At 44.4% G+C, this 17,887-nt stretch overlaps 1 protein-coding gene across 1 annotated transcript in view; it reads right to left on the bottom strand.

Annotated features, from left to right (window-relative positions):
• LOC124775577 (inactive rhomboid protein 1) overlaps nucleotides 1-16,150 on the bottom strand; it is a 293,959-nt gene extending 277,809 nt beyond the window's left edge. The window contains exons 1-2 of the mRNA XM_047250407.1: nucleotides 15,976-16,150; nucleotides 4,665-4,906 (exon numbers count right to left, since the gene is read on the bottom strand). Of these exons, the coding sequence (XP_047106363.1) occupies nucleotides 4,665-4,906; nucleotides 15,976-16,150 (417 nt within the window). The remainder of the gene's footprint in view (nucleotides 1-4,664; nucleotides 4,907-15,975) is intronic.
• Nucleotides 16,151-17,887: the final 1,737 nt, after the last annotated feature.

Below are 17,887 nucleotides of genomic sequence, written 5' to 3'. Positions count from 1 at the left end.
CACTCGCTACCGACTCGTTTCGTTTAATGTCTCACACGCTAATTGTTGAAGTTGCTAGAAAACGTTGTAGTTCTCTCGGAAGTTGTCGAGTATTGGCACCTAAGACAAAATAGTATTCCTTTATTTTCACCCTTCTTTCATCGAGCGAAGTTTCAACTATGTCAGACAGTGCACTATGAAGGGTTCACTTGGTTAGCACTCCAATGAAACCATCAAGTGCTAGTTGGGCGTTATTTGGAGACTGGAAGCGGTGCATTTTCCGGTTGACTAATACGAATTTGGAACCTTTGTGAAGGTGATCCGACTGCTACAGAGATGACGTTGGTACAGAACTGATGATTTGTTCATCTTCGCCTCGCTGGTTGAGTCAGGACTGGTTAACCTTATTTGAACTATTTCGTTAGTAAGAACACGAATGCAGTAGATCTGGGCTCGACTACAAATTTTTTGGATAATGGTATAATTGCGTCACCTAGTGAGACCACATGCCGCTTCGAGACACGACTGCGATTACAGTAATATCGGGTGACAGACACTCCACTTAATAGCGTTATTAAGCCTTTCGAGTATTCACCAAGAGGAAATGAAATTATAATTAGCGTCATCTACTGAGCCAGATGCTGCTGCAATTTTAGTAATATTTAACATAAGAGGTGTAGTTAGTGTGAAGCAACCGGGAAATAAACTGCAAGAAAAATACGGCTATTACGCGGCCGTGCGTAGAAATTACGTCCCACACTCTCCTAGGGTAAACTCTTCTTGTTACTTTGCTTCCTCTCTGTCTTAAGTTGCTTGAAAATTGAAAAGGTCATTCATCAAGCGCCTTTTGCTTTTATTGAGAAAACATTGCTAGCAGTTATATTGTAATCATTAAGAGTATACAATACTTTTCGTCCATTTGGTTTTTATAGAATTAATGACAATTTGGTTAAGAACAATATATTCGAGACATTACTGTCGCCGGTTTTTATTCCTTGTTTCGCGTTCTCATCACAACTGGTTCTGCCTTCATGATATCAGACGCAGGAATCGAACTTTCACTGCAGTCAGTCACTGGTTAAATTTTCTTCGTGGATTTTGAGTCACATTTTTCTCTCATGGCGAAAGGTTTCCTTGCACAGTTTGCTTTTATGATTAGAAACTACGTTATTTGCAGCTTATGAAATTTCTTTGTGGATGTTCACGTGTTCAGATGGTTCAAATGGCTCTGAGCACTATGGGACTAAACATCTTAGGTCATAAGTCCCCTAGAACTGAGAACTAATTAAACCTAACTAACCTAAGGACATCACACACATCCATGCCCGAGGCAGGATTCGAACCTGCGACCGTAGCGGTCGCTCGGTTCCAGACTGTAGCGCCTAGAACCGCACGGCCACTACGGCCGGCTTCACCTGTGGAAATCAGCATTATATTGTCGTTTCATTTGTGATATCATGCGCTAAAGTCGGTGCCAATGAAAGCATACATAAGGGAAACTGTTTTCAAGTATATAATATTAAAAAGAATGTTATTTACTCATAAGGTTAGTAGGGTGTGGTGATGCTAAAAAAACTAATCGCTTCCGGTGACTGAGTTTTTGGGTTTGCAGTTTGTTTAAGCCAGGAAAACAAAATAGGCACGACAGCTTCTGAAAGAGGAGAGCCACCCAAGTAATTTCCCCTGCTCCCAGTCAGTGCAGTGGCTGCAGACGACACCGCGTCTTCAACGGGCAACTTCCCCAGTGGCAGCCACCTCAAGATCCACATCATCTGAGCAAACGTATTCTACTCGTCGCTAGTCTAATGGAGAACTGGTATCACTGTAGAATACGTTTGGCAACTATATAACTCTTGAGTTACTTCCTGGTCTGGTTCAGAATTATCTTGCTAAATTCACTGGATATTTTTTGTCATTCAACTTAAATAAACTGAGTTATTCTCACTTAAGGGATGACACAGCGGTAACAAATTTATGGTTTTGAGTCCAGGAAGCTCATTCCAATCCTGGAAGCTCGTTCCAGCAGAAACTGCAGCTTACTTCACCATTAACCTTGCGAATCCGCTGTCTTACGCATTATTAGAACAAAAAGGGAGCACTGTTTGACGAAGTTGTATGCTAGCTTAGCGGTAATGTGTTCACCCTTCAAAGAGAAGACATGTTAGTTTTCTGTTCTAATCTCACTACAGACAAGATTTTTACTTCTTCTGTGAAGGAGCCACTAGCAGCAGGTTGACAGTCAGTATAGAAATTGTAAGACAACTTCTCCCCCATAAGTTTAGTCGCCACCTTGATTTTGTACCCTATAGATTTAAAGGTGAAAAAGTTCATGAATTGTACACTTGTTAATACCTGCTTTTTCTGATTCTGTCAACGGATTTAACTTATTTGTCGCACAGAATGATTTATTAGCTGGATTTCGTTAAGTAGCTACCTCTACTGCTAAATTTGCATTTTTTGTAGTAGCCCATCCTGTAATGCTACTTAAGAAAGACTGTGGACTTCCCGTAATACAGGCCCTTTCGATTTATCCTGCTCAGGTGTAACAATTTGGGATACTTTGTTTCATCAAAAGAGACTTTTTTCGTAACATTATCATGAAGAGATGTAATTCATTAGTGTTAGTACAGTTCGCACTAAACTAACTTTTTGTTAGTTTATGGAACCCGTCAGATAAATGTAAGAGATAAATTAATCAGTGGCAATATTGTCTCTCACATTATCTAGGGCAGCCTTTCAGTGCTCGGATGGTTGAATTTCGACTTCATGCCTCCAGATAATATGTTGGTAGGACTTCGTCTGCTTGTATGTTATGCTGTGTAAGAGACACTAAAGCATAACTATAAGGCGAGAGGACTCGCGAATTGCCACCGACTGTACTTTCCTGCACCTATAGTGCGGCAGGCTGCGGTGCCATATTGTGTAACAAATACTATGTAGTAACGAGATAGCAGCGAGAACGCTCGAAGTGTGCAGGTCAGCAGGTGACAGTCAACTTAGGTGACCATCCGTTTGGAACAACTGTATGCAAGCGCTCCAACACCCCGACGAGAATGCATTTCTGCGTCGGTCCCATGTTATTTTGCAGGAGGTTTGATAGATCCAATATGTGGGCTTATTCTTAGGTGCACATTTAAAGCCATTTAATAACTCACGTACTTCAGTTATTATTGGTTTCTCCGTCTTAAGTTTAGTGCAGTCAGTTAAAGAGAATTTTATATCAGACGTGTTTCGCATTTATTTGCAAAGCATCTTCTGTGGTCATTCTGGAAATATGAATTACATATATCTGTATGTTTGTATAGTTTCGTTGTTAAAGATTAAAAACAGTATTTCTTTGTGAAGTTGGCATGCAGTTTACTTATCGTGTTTCTGCCACCTGTTCACATATTCTGCAAACCACTGCTTTTCTAATTCTATTTTAGTGGCGATTGATGTCGAAACAAACTCTGCTGTACATACACACTTGGCAGTTTTCTGTCTCTTTGCACTTTCTCTTACGCTGCATTGGCATTATTTGCACTTCACCTCACTTTTGGAAATACAACTGCAGTTACATTATGTGTTCGCACTCGGCAAAGTGTTAGTGTTTATGGTTGTTCATTTGTTTTACATGTACGCTGTGGGCGTTTGCCAACCTGCAGATTATATATATATATATATATATATATATATATATATATATATATATGTATATATATATATATATATATATATATACATATGTGTGTGTGTGTGTGTGTGTTTTGTGTGGGTAGGGGGAAGGATGGGTGGGTAGGTGCATGTGAACTGGTGCAAATCAGTGAAGATCTCATACGTTCAGCAGAGATGTATGGGGTACTGGTTAGGAGATAGTAGTGGTGAATGGGGCCTGGTCATATGTATATATATTCCATATTATGTTTGTGGTCTGCCGGGCTGGTCTGATCATTTGAGCTGTTTCTTTTCTGTTATGATTTTCTGAATGTAGTAGTTTTTTTGTAAGCTGAGTAGGTGTTTTCAGTTGCAGTCTTCGACAGCCTTCAGCCTTAGTCAGACTTCGACAGTTCGCTCGTGCATTAATAGCAGGGAGCCTCACTTTGCACGACGCTCTTCAGTTTGCTTCTTGTAACAGCTGGACTTCATTGCTGTTTGTTCTTTTCTTCTCAACGCTTGGAGAAAGCTAGAAGTCAAGTAAAACTTCTTCTTACTATATTTACGTGTTCGATCATCATTTCTGCTCCTGTTCAGCTTCCCCACAATGACAGGTCGCGCACCGCTCTATAGCCCACCTCTCCTTTCCGTTGCGTATGAAGCAGTACACGACAAACTCCATGGTACTAAAGGGAACTGTAGAGGGTAAAAACTTGGGATTGGAGTACATCCAACGAAAATAACTGAGCTCGTAGGATGCAACGGCTGCTCTGAGATGAAGAGGTATTCGTGGCGGGCCGCATCAAACCAGTAAGAAGACTGTTGACTCACGAAAAATTTATTCCACTACGAAGAAAACTGTACATGTAAAAAGAAAACTGAGGACAGTTATGAAAGCAGCATAAAATGTTAGTTAAGAATACATATTTAATCATCTGTTGCCATACAGAGTGGCGTTATTTGTGAGAACCCTGAAGTGCTGTGCAGGAGGCCTAAGAGAAGCGTTGCGAGCATCTGCCGGAAGAAGTAAGGTGCGAATGGGATGCACTCACCTGTTGCGATGCATAGGCACTTGAGCTGTAAGCAGCGGCGGCGGCGAACTCGGGCCGCAGCTGTCCCCACTTGCGCGCCGCCAGCCGCTTCCGGCGCTCCAACCAGCGCAGCCGCTGCTCCTCCTCCACGCTCTCCTCCACGCCGAAGAACACCGCCGTCTCGCGCTTGATGAACCTGCCGGCACCGAAGTCGCCGCTCTTAGCAAGAAGCTCTTTGCTGGCTGTTGCTGGAGCTAGCTCAGCTGCAGAGCAACAGGCGTCAGATGTCGCCTTTAAGCACGGGTGTCACCAGCACTAAATTATTTAGGGTTGGGTACTACGACTCAGTAGATATGGTATAGATCACAAGGCGGTCTAGAGGGGAAATCCCCTTCAAAAAAGTTGAAACAATTTGGATCTAAAACCACTTTTTGGAACATTCTGAATGCTTCAGATCATATACACTGAGGTGACAGAAGTCAAGGGATCCCTTCTAATATCGTATCGAACCTCGTTTTGCCCGTTCTAGTGCAGCTGCTCGACGGGGCTCTGAGCACTATGGGACTTAACTTCTGAGGTCATCACTCCCCTAGAACTTACAACTACTTAAACCTAACTAACCTAAGGACGTCACACACATCCATACCCGAGGCAGGATTCGAACCTGCGACCGTAGCGGTCGCGCGGTTCAAGACTGAAGCGGCTAGAACCGCTCGGCCACCCCGGCCGGCGCATGGAATCAACAAGTCGTTGGAAGTTGCCTGCAGAAATGCTTAACCATGCTGCCTCTGTAGCCGTCCACAATTACGAAACTATTGCCAGTGCAGGATCTTGAGCACGAACTAACCTCTCGATTATGTCCAATAAATGTTCGATGATCTTGGTGGCCAAATCATTCGCCGGAATTGTCGAGGATGTTCTTAAAACAAATCATGACCAATCCTGGCATGGTCACATGTTTGGGAACATGAAGTCAATGAATGGCTGCAAATGGACTCCAAGTAGCCGAACATAGCCATTTCCAGTCAGGTATCTGTTCAGTTGAACCAGAGGACCCAGTCCATACCATGTAGCCGGCCGCTGTGGACGAGCGGTTCTAGGCGCTCCTGTCCGGATCCACGCTGATCGCTGCTGCTACGGTCGCAGGTTCGAATCCTGCCTCGGGCATGGATGTGTTTGATGTCCTTAGTTAGGTTTAAGTAGTTCTAAGTCTAGGGGACTGATGAACTCAGATGTTAAGTCCCATGGTGGTTAGAGCCATTTGAATTTGAACCATTCCATGTAAACACAGCCCACACCATTAAGGAGCCACCATCAGCTTTCACAGTGCGTTGTAGACAACTTGGGTCCATGGCAAGAGGTGTTGAAAGCGATGTCGTGCTGTTAGCAAAGGCACTCGCGTCGGTTGTCTGCTGCCACACCCATTAACGCCAAGTTTCGCCGCACTGTCCTAACGGATACGTTCGTCGTTCGTCCCCCATTGATTTCTGCGGTTATTTCGCGCAGCGTTGCTTGTTCGTTAGCGCTGACAGCTCTACACAACTGTCAAGTGAAGACCGTCGTCCACTTAATTATCCGTGATGGGAGGAAATGTCTGAAATGTGGTATTCTCGACACGCTCTTGACACTGTAGATATCGGAATACTGAATTCGCTAACGATTTTCGAAATGGAATGTCCTGTGCGTGTAGCGCGGCCATTATCACATCGGAAACCTTTTCGCATGAATCACCTGAGTACAAACGAAACTCTACCAATGCACTAGCCTTTTATACCATGTGTACGCTATGCTACCACCATCTGCATACGTGCATATCACTATCCCATGACTTTTGTCACACGTTCTTAGAGTTCGGGTGCAATGTGTACAACACGTTTTCCTAGTGACGTTAGTGACGCGTAATGGTATTTATTTTATTTTACGCCGTAGTACGAACGTTGCTATATAGGTTTTTGTATATAATTTTGTGAATATGAAGATGGACATATGATTGGAACCGGTAGTAACATTTATTTAACAATATATCTTGACAGTTTTGCAAGACGACTCTTTTAAGATACTTACGAGCAGTGCAAACAGTATAATTTCGTTTCTAGTCCAAATTCATAACTTTTACACATATGACTGGTTTCTATGTTCACATCATTATGAGACAGCCAGTCGCGTTTTGACTCCCGTTCCTTCTTGGGATGTCTACTTCACTAATCATACGTAGAACGTCATATGGCTGCTGGCCAACTTTTGAAGTGGACCAGCAACATCACGTTCTACTTCAGAGTGAAGACAACGTACGCAGGTGGATCGGTAGCCAGAATACGAGTGACTATCTCTTGATGAGGTGAACACAGAAACCGGTCGTAGCTGTGGAAATTTGCCACTGGCGCTGAAAATAAGACTGCTTGATAATATCTGACGATCGACAATGTACCGCCGTCGTAAGGCTACAATTCAAACATAGGAGTACCGTGCCATGACTCAGAATACTGAAGGGAAACAATCATGATGCAGCAATAAATAAGCACGATATGGTCTTACTAACACGTGGAAAGTGCACAAAGAGATAGGACATTCAGTCCTTTCAGATGAAAACTCTGTTGAGGTTCTGTTTAACAAAATTTTACATAAACATCACAATTTTAACGCTGTATTCACTGGCGGGACAACAGGGAGCTGCATTCACTTTGTACTATTGGATCAATCTGGACATCTATTAGTGGACGTTTATTTGGGGTGTGTCCAACTTTCGCTTTCATGACGGCTTGGACTCTGCTGGGGACACTTTTAGTGAGGTCTCTGAACGTCTGTGAAGCAATGGTAGCCTGCTTACCCTCAAGAGCCGAAACTAGAAAAGGTAATGACATTGGGCGCCGGGATCTGGAATGAAGTCGACATTCTAATTCACACCAAAGGAGTTTAATTGGGTTCAGGTGGGGACTCTGAGGAGGTCAGTCCACTTCAGGAATGTTATTGTCCACAGACCATTGTCTAACAGATGCTGCTTTATAACAGAGTGCATTGTCATGCTGATGTAGTAATCGTCTGCAAACCATTCCTCTATAGTAAGCAGTATACAGTGGTGTAAAATGTGTTCATGTCCTTCCAAATTTAGCGTTTTATTAAGGGGATTAAGGAGACCCAACCACGAGAATACCCCAATACTGTAACAGCACCTATTCATAACTTCACTGTTGGTACTACACATGCTGCCGGCCGCGGTGGTCGAGCGGTTCTAGGCGCTCAGTCCGGAGCCGCACGACCGCTACGGTCGCAGGTTCGAATCCTGCCTCGGGCGTGAATGTGTGTGATGTCCTTAGATTAGTTAGGTTTAAGTAGTTCTAAGTTCTAGGGGACTGATGACCAGAGATGTTAAGTCCCACAGTGCTCAGAGCCATTTGAACCACCAGCCTACACATGCTAGCAGGCAACGTTCTCCATCCATTCGCTAAACCCAAACCCTTCCACCGGATTGCCATAGGATATAGCGCGGTTCATCACATCAAATTGATTGTTTTCACTCATCCACTGGCCAGTCGCGTCACTTTTTACATCGCCTCAAGCTACGCTTAGCGCTGACTGCAGAAATGTGTCGCTTATGAGAAGCTTCTCGACCACTGATTTCTCCTGAACGACTCATCCTACTGGTATCGTCGCCTCCTTTTATACTGACGGGTCTGTTTCTCTTGGCATCTAGTGGGCAATACTTCATTACACAGGAGTTAAAAAATGGTTCAAATGGCTCTCAGCACTATGGGACTTAACTTCTGAGGTCATCAGTCCCCTAGAACTTAGAACTACTTAAACCTAACTAACCTAAGGACATCACACACATCCATGCCCGAGGCAGGATTCGAACCTGCGACCGTAGCGGTCGCGCGGTTCCAGACTGTAGCGCCTAGAACCGCTCGGCCACTCCGGCCGGCTACATATGAGTGTCCAGATACCTCTCATCAGATAGTGTTCAGGTGAAATAGATATTCTAAATCTTACCAAAGATGATAACGTTGCTGTTTATTGTCACAGTTGTTTTAAGTATGTCATAGCTGCATCGATAACGTCTGTGAAGTAATGACCATATCAATGAAAACAGGCCCACCTCTGTAGCCGCATTTCTGTTACATCGGAGCACGACACGAAAGAGATTGTTAATAGAAGGATAAGTGTTCACCACCGGCGCTAAACCGGGAAAGGAAAGGGAGTTGGAGGAGTTCTGTGCTGATTATCAGAGAGTAAACCAACGCCCTGGGTGTAATCTGCAACCTCTCCATGACAGTAGACTGTCTGCCTTCATCGCATTTTATCTGCTTCCTGTATTACCTACTAGGCCTCAACAACACAATACAACACTCACTGGCATATGTAAAAGTTACAGGCGATTAATATGCGAGCGGAGTTCAATAAGTAATGAAACGCACTTTTTTCTCGCCCAATTTTCGTCGAAAAATGCTGAAGTTGTTTTGGGACATCGTGGAACATTCCCGCTTCAGCCCCTGTAGGTTCATGAAGTTCCAATAGGTGGCGGCTCTACATGTAGCCTTCAAAATGGCGTCTGTATCAGAGGTGAGTTCCAAGCACAGAGCTGTCATAAGTTTCTTTTGGCGGAAAACCACAGCATCGCAGATACTCAAGGATGCTTGCAGAATGTCCACGGAGACCTGTCGATGAACAAAAGCACGGCGAGCCGTTGGGCGAGACGCCTGTTATCATAACAACAAGGTCGCGCAAACTTGTCCGAGCTCCCTCGTGCTGGCCGCCTGTATACCGCTGTGACTCCTGCAATGTTGAAACTTGCGGGCAGACTTATTCGAGGTGATCGATGGATCACAATCAAATGCGTCGGTGCACAACTGGACTTCAAAGGTGTGTGCCCGCTCGGTTCCTCAGCGCTTAACAGAAGACATAAAGAACAAGATGGACCATCTGTGAGGAATTGCTTGCGCGCTACGAAGCTAATCGTGACAATGTTTTGTCGAACATCGTCACAGGTGCTGAAACATGGATTCATCACTTCGAACCCGAAACAAAACGACAAACCACGGTGCGGAGCCACACCACCTCTCCTCCGAAGAAAAAACACAAAGCTGTACCTTCAGCCGGTAAAATCATGGCGACGGTCTTCTGGGACTCTGAAAGGGGTTTTCTGTTTGACGTCCTCCCTCATGGTGCAACGGAAACAGAAGAAACAACTTCAGCCTGTTCGTTGCCACAAAAATGCATACGAACTACTCGTTCTCCATGACAACACAAAGCCACAAACAAGCGTACACACCCGAGAGGAGCTCACACAACTTCATTGGACTGTACTTCATCATCCACCCTAGAGCTCGGATCTCGGACCTTCCGACTTCCATCTGTCTGACGCTATGAAGGATGTTCTCCGCGGGAAGCAGTACGTGGAAGATGGGGAAGTTATTGATGCAGGAAGACGTTGGCTCCGACGTCGACCTATAGAGTGGTACCATGCAGGCGTACAGGCCCTCCCAATAAGGCGGCGTAAGACGGTCGCACTGAATGGAGATTATGCTGAAAAATAGAGTGGGGAGTAATATGGTGTATTGGAATCCCAGATAAAATCATCCTGCTTTCAGAAAAAAAAAAAACATGTGTGGCATTATTTACTGAACACTCCTCATATTTACGGCACATTTTTTTCACACATTGAGAAGGAGCCATATGTCACACTGGAAAAAACCTATCCAATTAGGCGGGTCAGTCTACACCATGAGAATCCCTGCCAATAGTACTAAACGACATTTTAGAGAAGCATTTGTTTAACACGTGCAATTGCCACAGGCGAAGTGGACATAATGTACGTGTACCAAATAAACGCTTGTTGATTTGCAACTGTTTGCAGAAACGTACATCTTATAGCATCGTCCCACCAGTAAACAATTATTTTTTAGCGATTTTACTTAACCAGACAAAAGAGGAGAACATTGAGAGTGATGCTTTCGTTACGAAATTTCGGGCTAATGCTATGATATGACAGCGACCGGTGCACTAATGTCTACCATTAAATATGAAACCGATCGCAGTCGGCTTTTAAAAGCCATTATGTTCACTATTAAATTGCGGTCCCTTTCACCGTGAATAAACTGATTACAGGCTTTTTTGCACATTTTACATTCGCTACCACCCTCTAACAGGTTTCGTCATCAATAATGCAAGAGTGTATTTCCAGAGTGACGTATCTCCATGAAATTCGAAATTTGGAGAAACGGCAAAATATAATAGCGACCATAAGATTGATTGGAACTATATAATATTTTGTATGTAGCTCCAGTGTTTAATTGTAAATAAACGTGCAAAAATAAAAAATTCCAGGCTGTAAACATTCCGATAAAATACACAACTAGCCTGGAGTTAACTCACTTTGGAACAAAGGTCTTGATAAAAGGAAAGTAAATAACTCTCTGAATGTCAGCATAGTAAGATGCTGGGTAAGAACGAACATTTTAATACATACATATTTTAGTGAATACTGGTATAGCGAAACAAAAAAGCATTGAAATACCAGACTAACATTTAACCCCATTACTGACAATAGCCTTTATTACTATCACTTTATTAATGCATGGAACAACAATATGGAAATAACATTATTCATTATTACATTGTGCCGCGCGGGGTAGCAGGGCGGTCTAGGGCGTCTTGTCACGGTTCGTGCAGCTCAACCCATTGGACGTTCGAGTTCTCCCTCGGGTATTGGGTGTGTGTTGTCCTTAGCGTAAGTTAGTTTAAGTTAGATTAAGTAGTGCGTAAGCCTAGGGACCGGTGACCTCAGCAGTTTATTCCCATAGTCCTCACCAAAAATTTCCACAATTTCCTATTACATTGTAACACTTCGGACTAAAATATCATTGCAGGATGGCCATTGTGTACTGGAAGTTTTTCAAGAAGACGCTTTACGTCTAGCTAGCTTAGGAACAAGATAGGGCCATTTAAAGGTCCATGTTCCCACCCAGCAAGTAGGTCGGAACAATACAGTGGAAAAGTGATGGATTTTGAGGTAGCACTTATGACCTTCATTTCAGTTATTTTGAAATCTAATTTTGATTTAATACACAAGTCGACTGCATTTTTCCAATCTAAAATTTGCCAGTCGTTGCCAAGAATATGAATATTACCACCAATATTAAAAATAATGTTGTAATCCTTAGGAAAAAGAAGCAGTTCGGCCTTTCTTATCATCTTCTCCGCTTTTCCAAATACCCTGTCAACTGGCAAATACCTGTGTCCACGAAATGGATAAGAAATCTGTAAGGTAACATGATACAAGCCTGAAAGCTTTCTAAGAACCGATAACAAAACGTAGTTCTTATTTTGGGCGCTACAGCCATCACAAAATAAGTTAATTTGACGAATATGTGGATTATTTCTACAAAACCAGTAGACGTCCATCTGCTCGATACAATCTGAAACGAGACTCGTCCGACCAGGCAGCATGTTTCCTGTCATCAACAGTCCAGTGTAGGTGTTGACGGGCCCAGGCGAGGCGTAAAGCTTTGAGCCGTGCAGTCATCAATGGTACACGAGTGGGGTACACGAGTGGGCCTTCGGTTCCGAAAGCCCATATCAATGATGTTTCTCACGCTAACATTTGTTGATGGCTCATCACTTAAACCTGGAGCAATTTGCGGAAGGGTTGCACTTCTGTCACATTGAACGATTCTCTTCACTCGTCGTTGGTCCCGTTCTCGCAGGATCTTTTTCTGGCCGCAGCGATGTCAGAGATTTGATGTTTTTGCGGATTCCTGATATCACGGCACACTCGTGAAATGGTCGCACGGGAAAATCAACACTTCGTCGCTACCTCGGAGATGTTGTATCCCATCGCTCGAGCGTCGTCCGTAAAACCACGTTCCAACTCACTTTAATCTTGAAGCCTGCCATTGTAGCATCAGTAACCGATCTAATGACTACGCCAGACACTTGTTTTATACAGGAGACGCCGACAGCAACGCTGTATTCTGCCTGTTTACATATCGCTGCATTTGAATACGCATGTCTACACCAGTTTCTTTGGCGCTTCGGTGTATATTGCGTATAAATTAACCTCAACAGAACGAACGAAGTTCTATATGTAAAAAAAGCTAATTTTGTGTTATTATTTCGTTATTTTGTTATATTTTCAGACTCCACATATGAAGTATCTTCTATCGGAGATATGAATTACAACAATGTCGAGAATGTACCGTGAGGCCTATGTTGATAACGAGGAAACCAAAAGCTGCAAAGTGTTCCTGGGGCCATTCTGTAGCAATTCTGGACGTGTGGGCTGTCACATTGTCCCGCTGGAATTTACCAGGTCTGACGGAATGCACAATGAACATGAATGTATGCAGGTGATCAGACACGATGCTTACGTACCTGTCACCTGTCAGAGTCGTATCTAGACGTATCAGGGGTCCCATTGAGTATAGAACAACACATTTTCACTTTTTCACCGGTACAAAAAAATGGTTCCAATGGCTCTGAGCACTATGGGACTTATCATCTGAGGTCATCAGTCACCTAGACTTAGAACTACTTGAACCTAACGAACTTAAGGATATCACACACATCCATGTCCGAGGGAGAATTCGAACCTGCGACCATAGCAGTTACGCGGTTCCGAACTGAAGCGCCTAGAACCGCTCGGCCACCGCGGCCGGCTCACCAGTACAGATAAAATACTCCATGGAAAACTTTCGTCGTTCTTGATCTTATCCTCTACGCCTTTTACATGTCTTGACGATTATGGCATTAGAAATGAAATGATCTTGATCTACCTCAAATTTCAACCCATAAAACAACGAATGGAACTTTTCATTATCAGAAATTTGTAAGGTAGCTACTTTGTAGCGCCAATCATTATATTTACGCGAAATCTCTTTGCGACCGTCACTCGGAAATCTCCGCACGTTGTCTTTATTTTTTTGCCACTCCGGTGGTTCATATTGCCTGCCGACGCGATACTTGTTGAACATTATCGAGAAATTCCGACATGTTTGAAGAAATAACACGAAATCACCTAACCTCAACGAAACGCAGCGGCCCGTACTGCTGGATAGTCACATGCCAAAAGATAGCTTTCCTATTGGCCTTTAGGAAATATTACTGCTTGGGAATAAAAACAACTAGGAGATGCGTCACCTTGAGAATAACTACCATTTCCTCACGCTGTTTTTACAGAGATTTACGTCGTTTTCGAAATACATCAATTAATATAATATAAAACAGCTTATAACGAGGTCTGTGGCATGTCTAACTTTCAAAACAACAAAAATAAGGTTGCGTCACTTTTCAATTACAGACTGAAGTCATGAGTTACGTCCTAAAAAATCTCAGATAATGAATTGAACTCGACAGAAATGCACCTTTGTGGCAAAAGTTCTTAAAAAAACACCCAGTCAGACGCGTTAGGTAGCTGAACCACAGGCTCACAGTCACATGGAATCGATTAAAGTGTCACAAGAAGATTCATGGTCTCAGTTTCAGAGGTCGTAAATTCGCTGTACTTTGTTCCCGAAAAGGAAGCAGCACGCATTGCGAAGGCACTGTTTATCTCGGCGTATTAGTGCGCGTCTGTTTCCCGACCTTTATCTGTGCCTTAATGTTGTCAGTAATTACATCAAAATCGACCGCCTCAGTGGAAAATGTGTGTGTTTACCGAATACAGTGACAGATTACTACCAAAGAGTGCCGTAGTATTTCCATGCTTTTGGAATATATCTTGATTAAAATTTCATACTCATGTGAGCTAATTATCAGTATTTCCAGTACAGAAAAAGTCATTTCTACAGATGAAGAATGACGTGAGTAGGTATGCGTAATGGATGTGTCTAAAGTTACTGTAACTTTTCAGTTTGATATCGCATGTCCAGAGAACGTGCACGTGAAGCTAACATACGTCTTTCGGACTGTGAGAGGGGTCGAATAACTGGGGACATCATACCGACAGACAGCTGGCTGCAGTGCTGTGCCTGTCGTAGGGAATCCAAATTCGGTTTTACAAACAGTATTCTACGGCATTGACCCCTTATTTAGCTTACATTTATTGCGCATCTCTCGTCCAGCGCAAAGTCCCAAGCGATTGAAAAAAAAAAAAAGCTCAGGTGACTCCTGCATATAAGAAGAGTAAAAGAACGACTCCGCAGAATTACAGACCCATATTCCTAACATCAGTTTTCTGTAGAATCGTCGAATATATTCCCAGTTCGAATACAGTAAGTTTTCTTGAGACCGAGGAGCTTATGTCTATAAATCAGCATGCTTTCAGAAAACATCACTCGTGCGAAACCCATCTTTTCTTAAATAATGTACTGCGAAGTACGGATGAAAGGCAATAGGTAAATTCCATAATTCTAGATTTCCAGAAACCGTTTGACACGTACCCGGCTACAGGACGTTAGCGAAGCTACAAGCATATGGAATAGGTTCCCAGATATTTGAGTGGCCTGAAGACTTCTTAAGTAATATTGTAGAAGGCCCGCCCGGTGAGCCGTGCGGTCTAATGCACTGCTTTCCGGACGGGAAGGCGTGCCGGTCCCCAGCACGAATCCGCCTGGCGGATTAGTGTCGAGGTCTGGTGTGCCGGCCAGTCTGTGGATGGTTTTTAAGGCGGTTTTCCATCTACCTCGGCGAATGCGGGCTGGTTACCCTTATCCCGCCTCAGTTACACTATGTCGGCGATTGTTGCGCAAACACTGTCTCCACGTATGCGTACACCGTAATTACTCTACCCTGCAAACGTTTAGGGCTACACTCGTCTGGTGTGAGACGTTACGGGGGGGTCCACTGGGGACCGAACCACATAATAACCCTGGGTTCCGTGTGGGGCGGCGGTGGGGTGAGTGGACTGCTGTAGCCTGTTGTGGGGTTGTGAACCACTGAGAGCTACGGCAGGGACGAAGCCTCTCCGTCGTTTCTGGCTCCCCAGTTCCATATAATACAATAAAATACAATTTCCTCTTCAACGAATTGCCTGTTGAGGCTGCAGTACATCCACACGATGACGAAAAAGTGAATTCTTCCAATTCAGTCTTTTTATTCAAAACTCAAGTGACATTAAATACACAGAGTGAAAGGACCCTTAACATGGTGGGTCTATGGGCCATAGCTAGGTGCAAATAGAGCCACAGCACCTTCGAAGAGGGCCGTCAATTTGGAGCTGATGGTTTGTTCTTCGTTAAAAATTCTTCGAAGTAGTCTTAATTATGTCAAAGATGTTTCATTGTTGTAACTTAGTAAGCAAGTCACAAATGCTTGAAAAAGTGTACAGAATTTTTGTGTAGTCGGAGGAGGACTGTTCTTGTGGAGCTGTCGTTGGTGGTCGTCGTCTTCGTTGCCATACCGACTGTCTCGTCGAGGAGGCCGATGGAACCTGCCGGTTCAGAAGCCCTGGGAAGCCCTTTGTACTGTTTAGAGCCGGTGGTGGTGTTGCCTTCGCCACTTGCTGTTCTCGTAAACTTGCGGCTAGGACTTGTGCTGTGTAGGCGCGCAGAACTTGCTGAAACGTACTGCAACATCTCCACGTGGCTGGGTGGTCTTCGCTGTAGTTTCCACAAGATGGTTTTTGAACTGGAGATTCCGTGCAGTTCAGAATCGCGCGGGCGGGGGGGGGGGGGGGGGGGGGGGCGTCCAAATGTGACGCATCTGGCAGGAAGTGAACAGTACTAGTAATCTGCAGTATGAAAACAGCGCTTTCAGCGTTTGCACTGTGGAGAACCCTCCTTAGATTTGCAAGTTTCCACCTACACTTTTGTGTCCATGATATGAAGTATCTTGTAAATCGAGTCACTCGTTGGGGCAGCAGGGAGTGACTCACAGTTGAGTGACTGAGCTATTAATGTATTCTTATTAGCATCGCTCGTCTAATACTGCGTAAAACCGATAGCACGTAACTGAATCTCAACTTGCTTCGCCGGAATTTCGGCTGGGATACACTTAATGATGACCTTGAGCATATTCTCACTTGAATGTTGGTGTGTATAGAACGGAATTTGTGCGTTCTGGAAGAACTGGAATGCTGTCCGTTGGCCCGCTGTCGTTTCGAACTGGAACTTGATCGATACCCTTTATAGTTAGCCTTGATTTGTTCAGCCGCATATCTCTTCAGTTTGGTGTTTAGAGAAACATATGTGTCCGTGTACTGTATGGTTATTGGAGGAATTTTTGTCGGTGGAAATCTAGGCGGGCGTTTTGCGCCAGAGGCGGAAGATGGTTGTGTGTCTTCCGTTCTTGGTTGAGGCGTCACTTCGTTATGCGCCCTCCACTTACAAGGGGGTGAATCGGTTGGAGGTTGGTGGTGGAATTTGTCGCTTAGTGGCACCAGCAATGTCTTGAGAATTCTTCCTCTTACGTCCGGAGCGTTTGTTTCGGACAAATTGAAACCCTTCGTTGCCCGATGGATAGCGAAGTTCCCAATCAGATTCGGTGCCAGGCATTCATCGAGTCTGGTGGCCATATCACGCACCAGTTGGTCTCGTTTCTTCGATCGTCATTTGTTATTCGCTGTCTTCGGTGGTCTTCAGCCGGTAGAACGCTGATAGGTGGTGGGGTGTGTGTTCCTAGTGTGAACGTTCTTCCCGTGGAGCTGTGGCGGGTTCCAGATCTCGATCACTGATGTGGACGAAACGGGCTTACCAGCCGCAGCCGGGGCCCAAACCCTCCAGAACAACCACCTCTGGCCGTAATAACGGCCTTGATACGCCTGAGCATTGAGTCAAACAGAGCTTGGATGGCGTGTACAGGTACACGTTCCCAGGTGGCTTCAACACGATACCACAGTTCATCAAGAGTAGTGACTGCCGTATTATGACGAGCCAGTTGCTCGGACACCATGGACCAGACGTTTTCAATTGGTGAAAGATCTGGAGAATGTGCTGGCCAGGGCAGCAGTCGAACATTTTCTGTATCCAGAAAGGCCCGAACAGGACCTGCAACATGCGGTCGTGATTTATCCTGCTGAAATGTAGGGTTTCGCAGGGATCGAATGAAGGGTAGAGCCACGGGTCGTAACACATCTGAAATGTAACGTCCAAAGTGCCGTCAGTGCGAACAAGAGATGACCGAGACGTGTAACCAATGGCACTCTGTACCATCACGTCGGGTGACACGCCAGTATGGCGATGACGAATACACGCTTCCAATGTGCGTTCACCGCGAAGTCGCCAAACACGGATGCGACCATCGTGATGCTGTAAACAGAACCTGGAGTAATCCGAAAAAATGACGTTTTGCCATTCGTGCAGCCAGGTTCGTCG

Source organism: Schistocerca piceifrons, chromosome 2 (assembly GCF_021461385.2).
Source record: "Schistocerca piceifrons isolate TAMUIC-IGC-003096 chromosome 2, iqSchPice1.1, whole genome shotgun sequence".
Lineage (NCBI taxonomy): Eukaryota > Metazoa > Arthropoda > Insecta > Orthoptera > Acrididae > Schistocerca > Schistocerca piceifrons.
The sequence above is the reverse complement of the archived record's forward strand: the minus strand, read 5'-3'. Positions and strand labels throughout refer to the sequence as shown.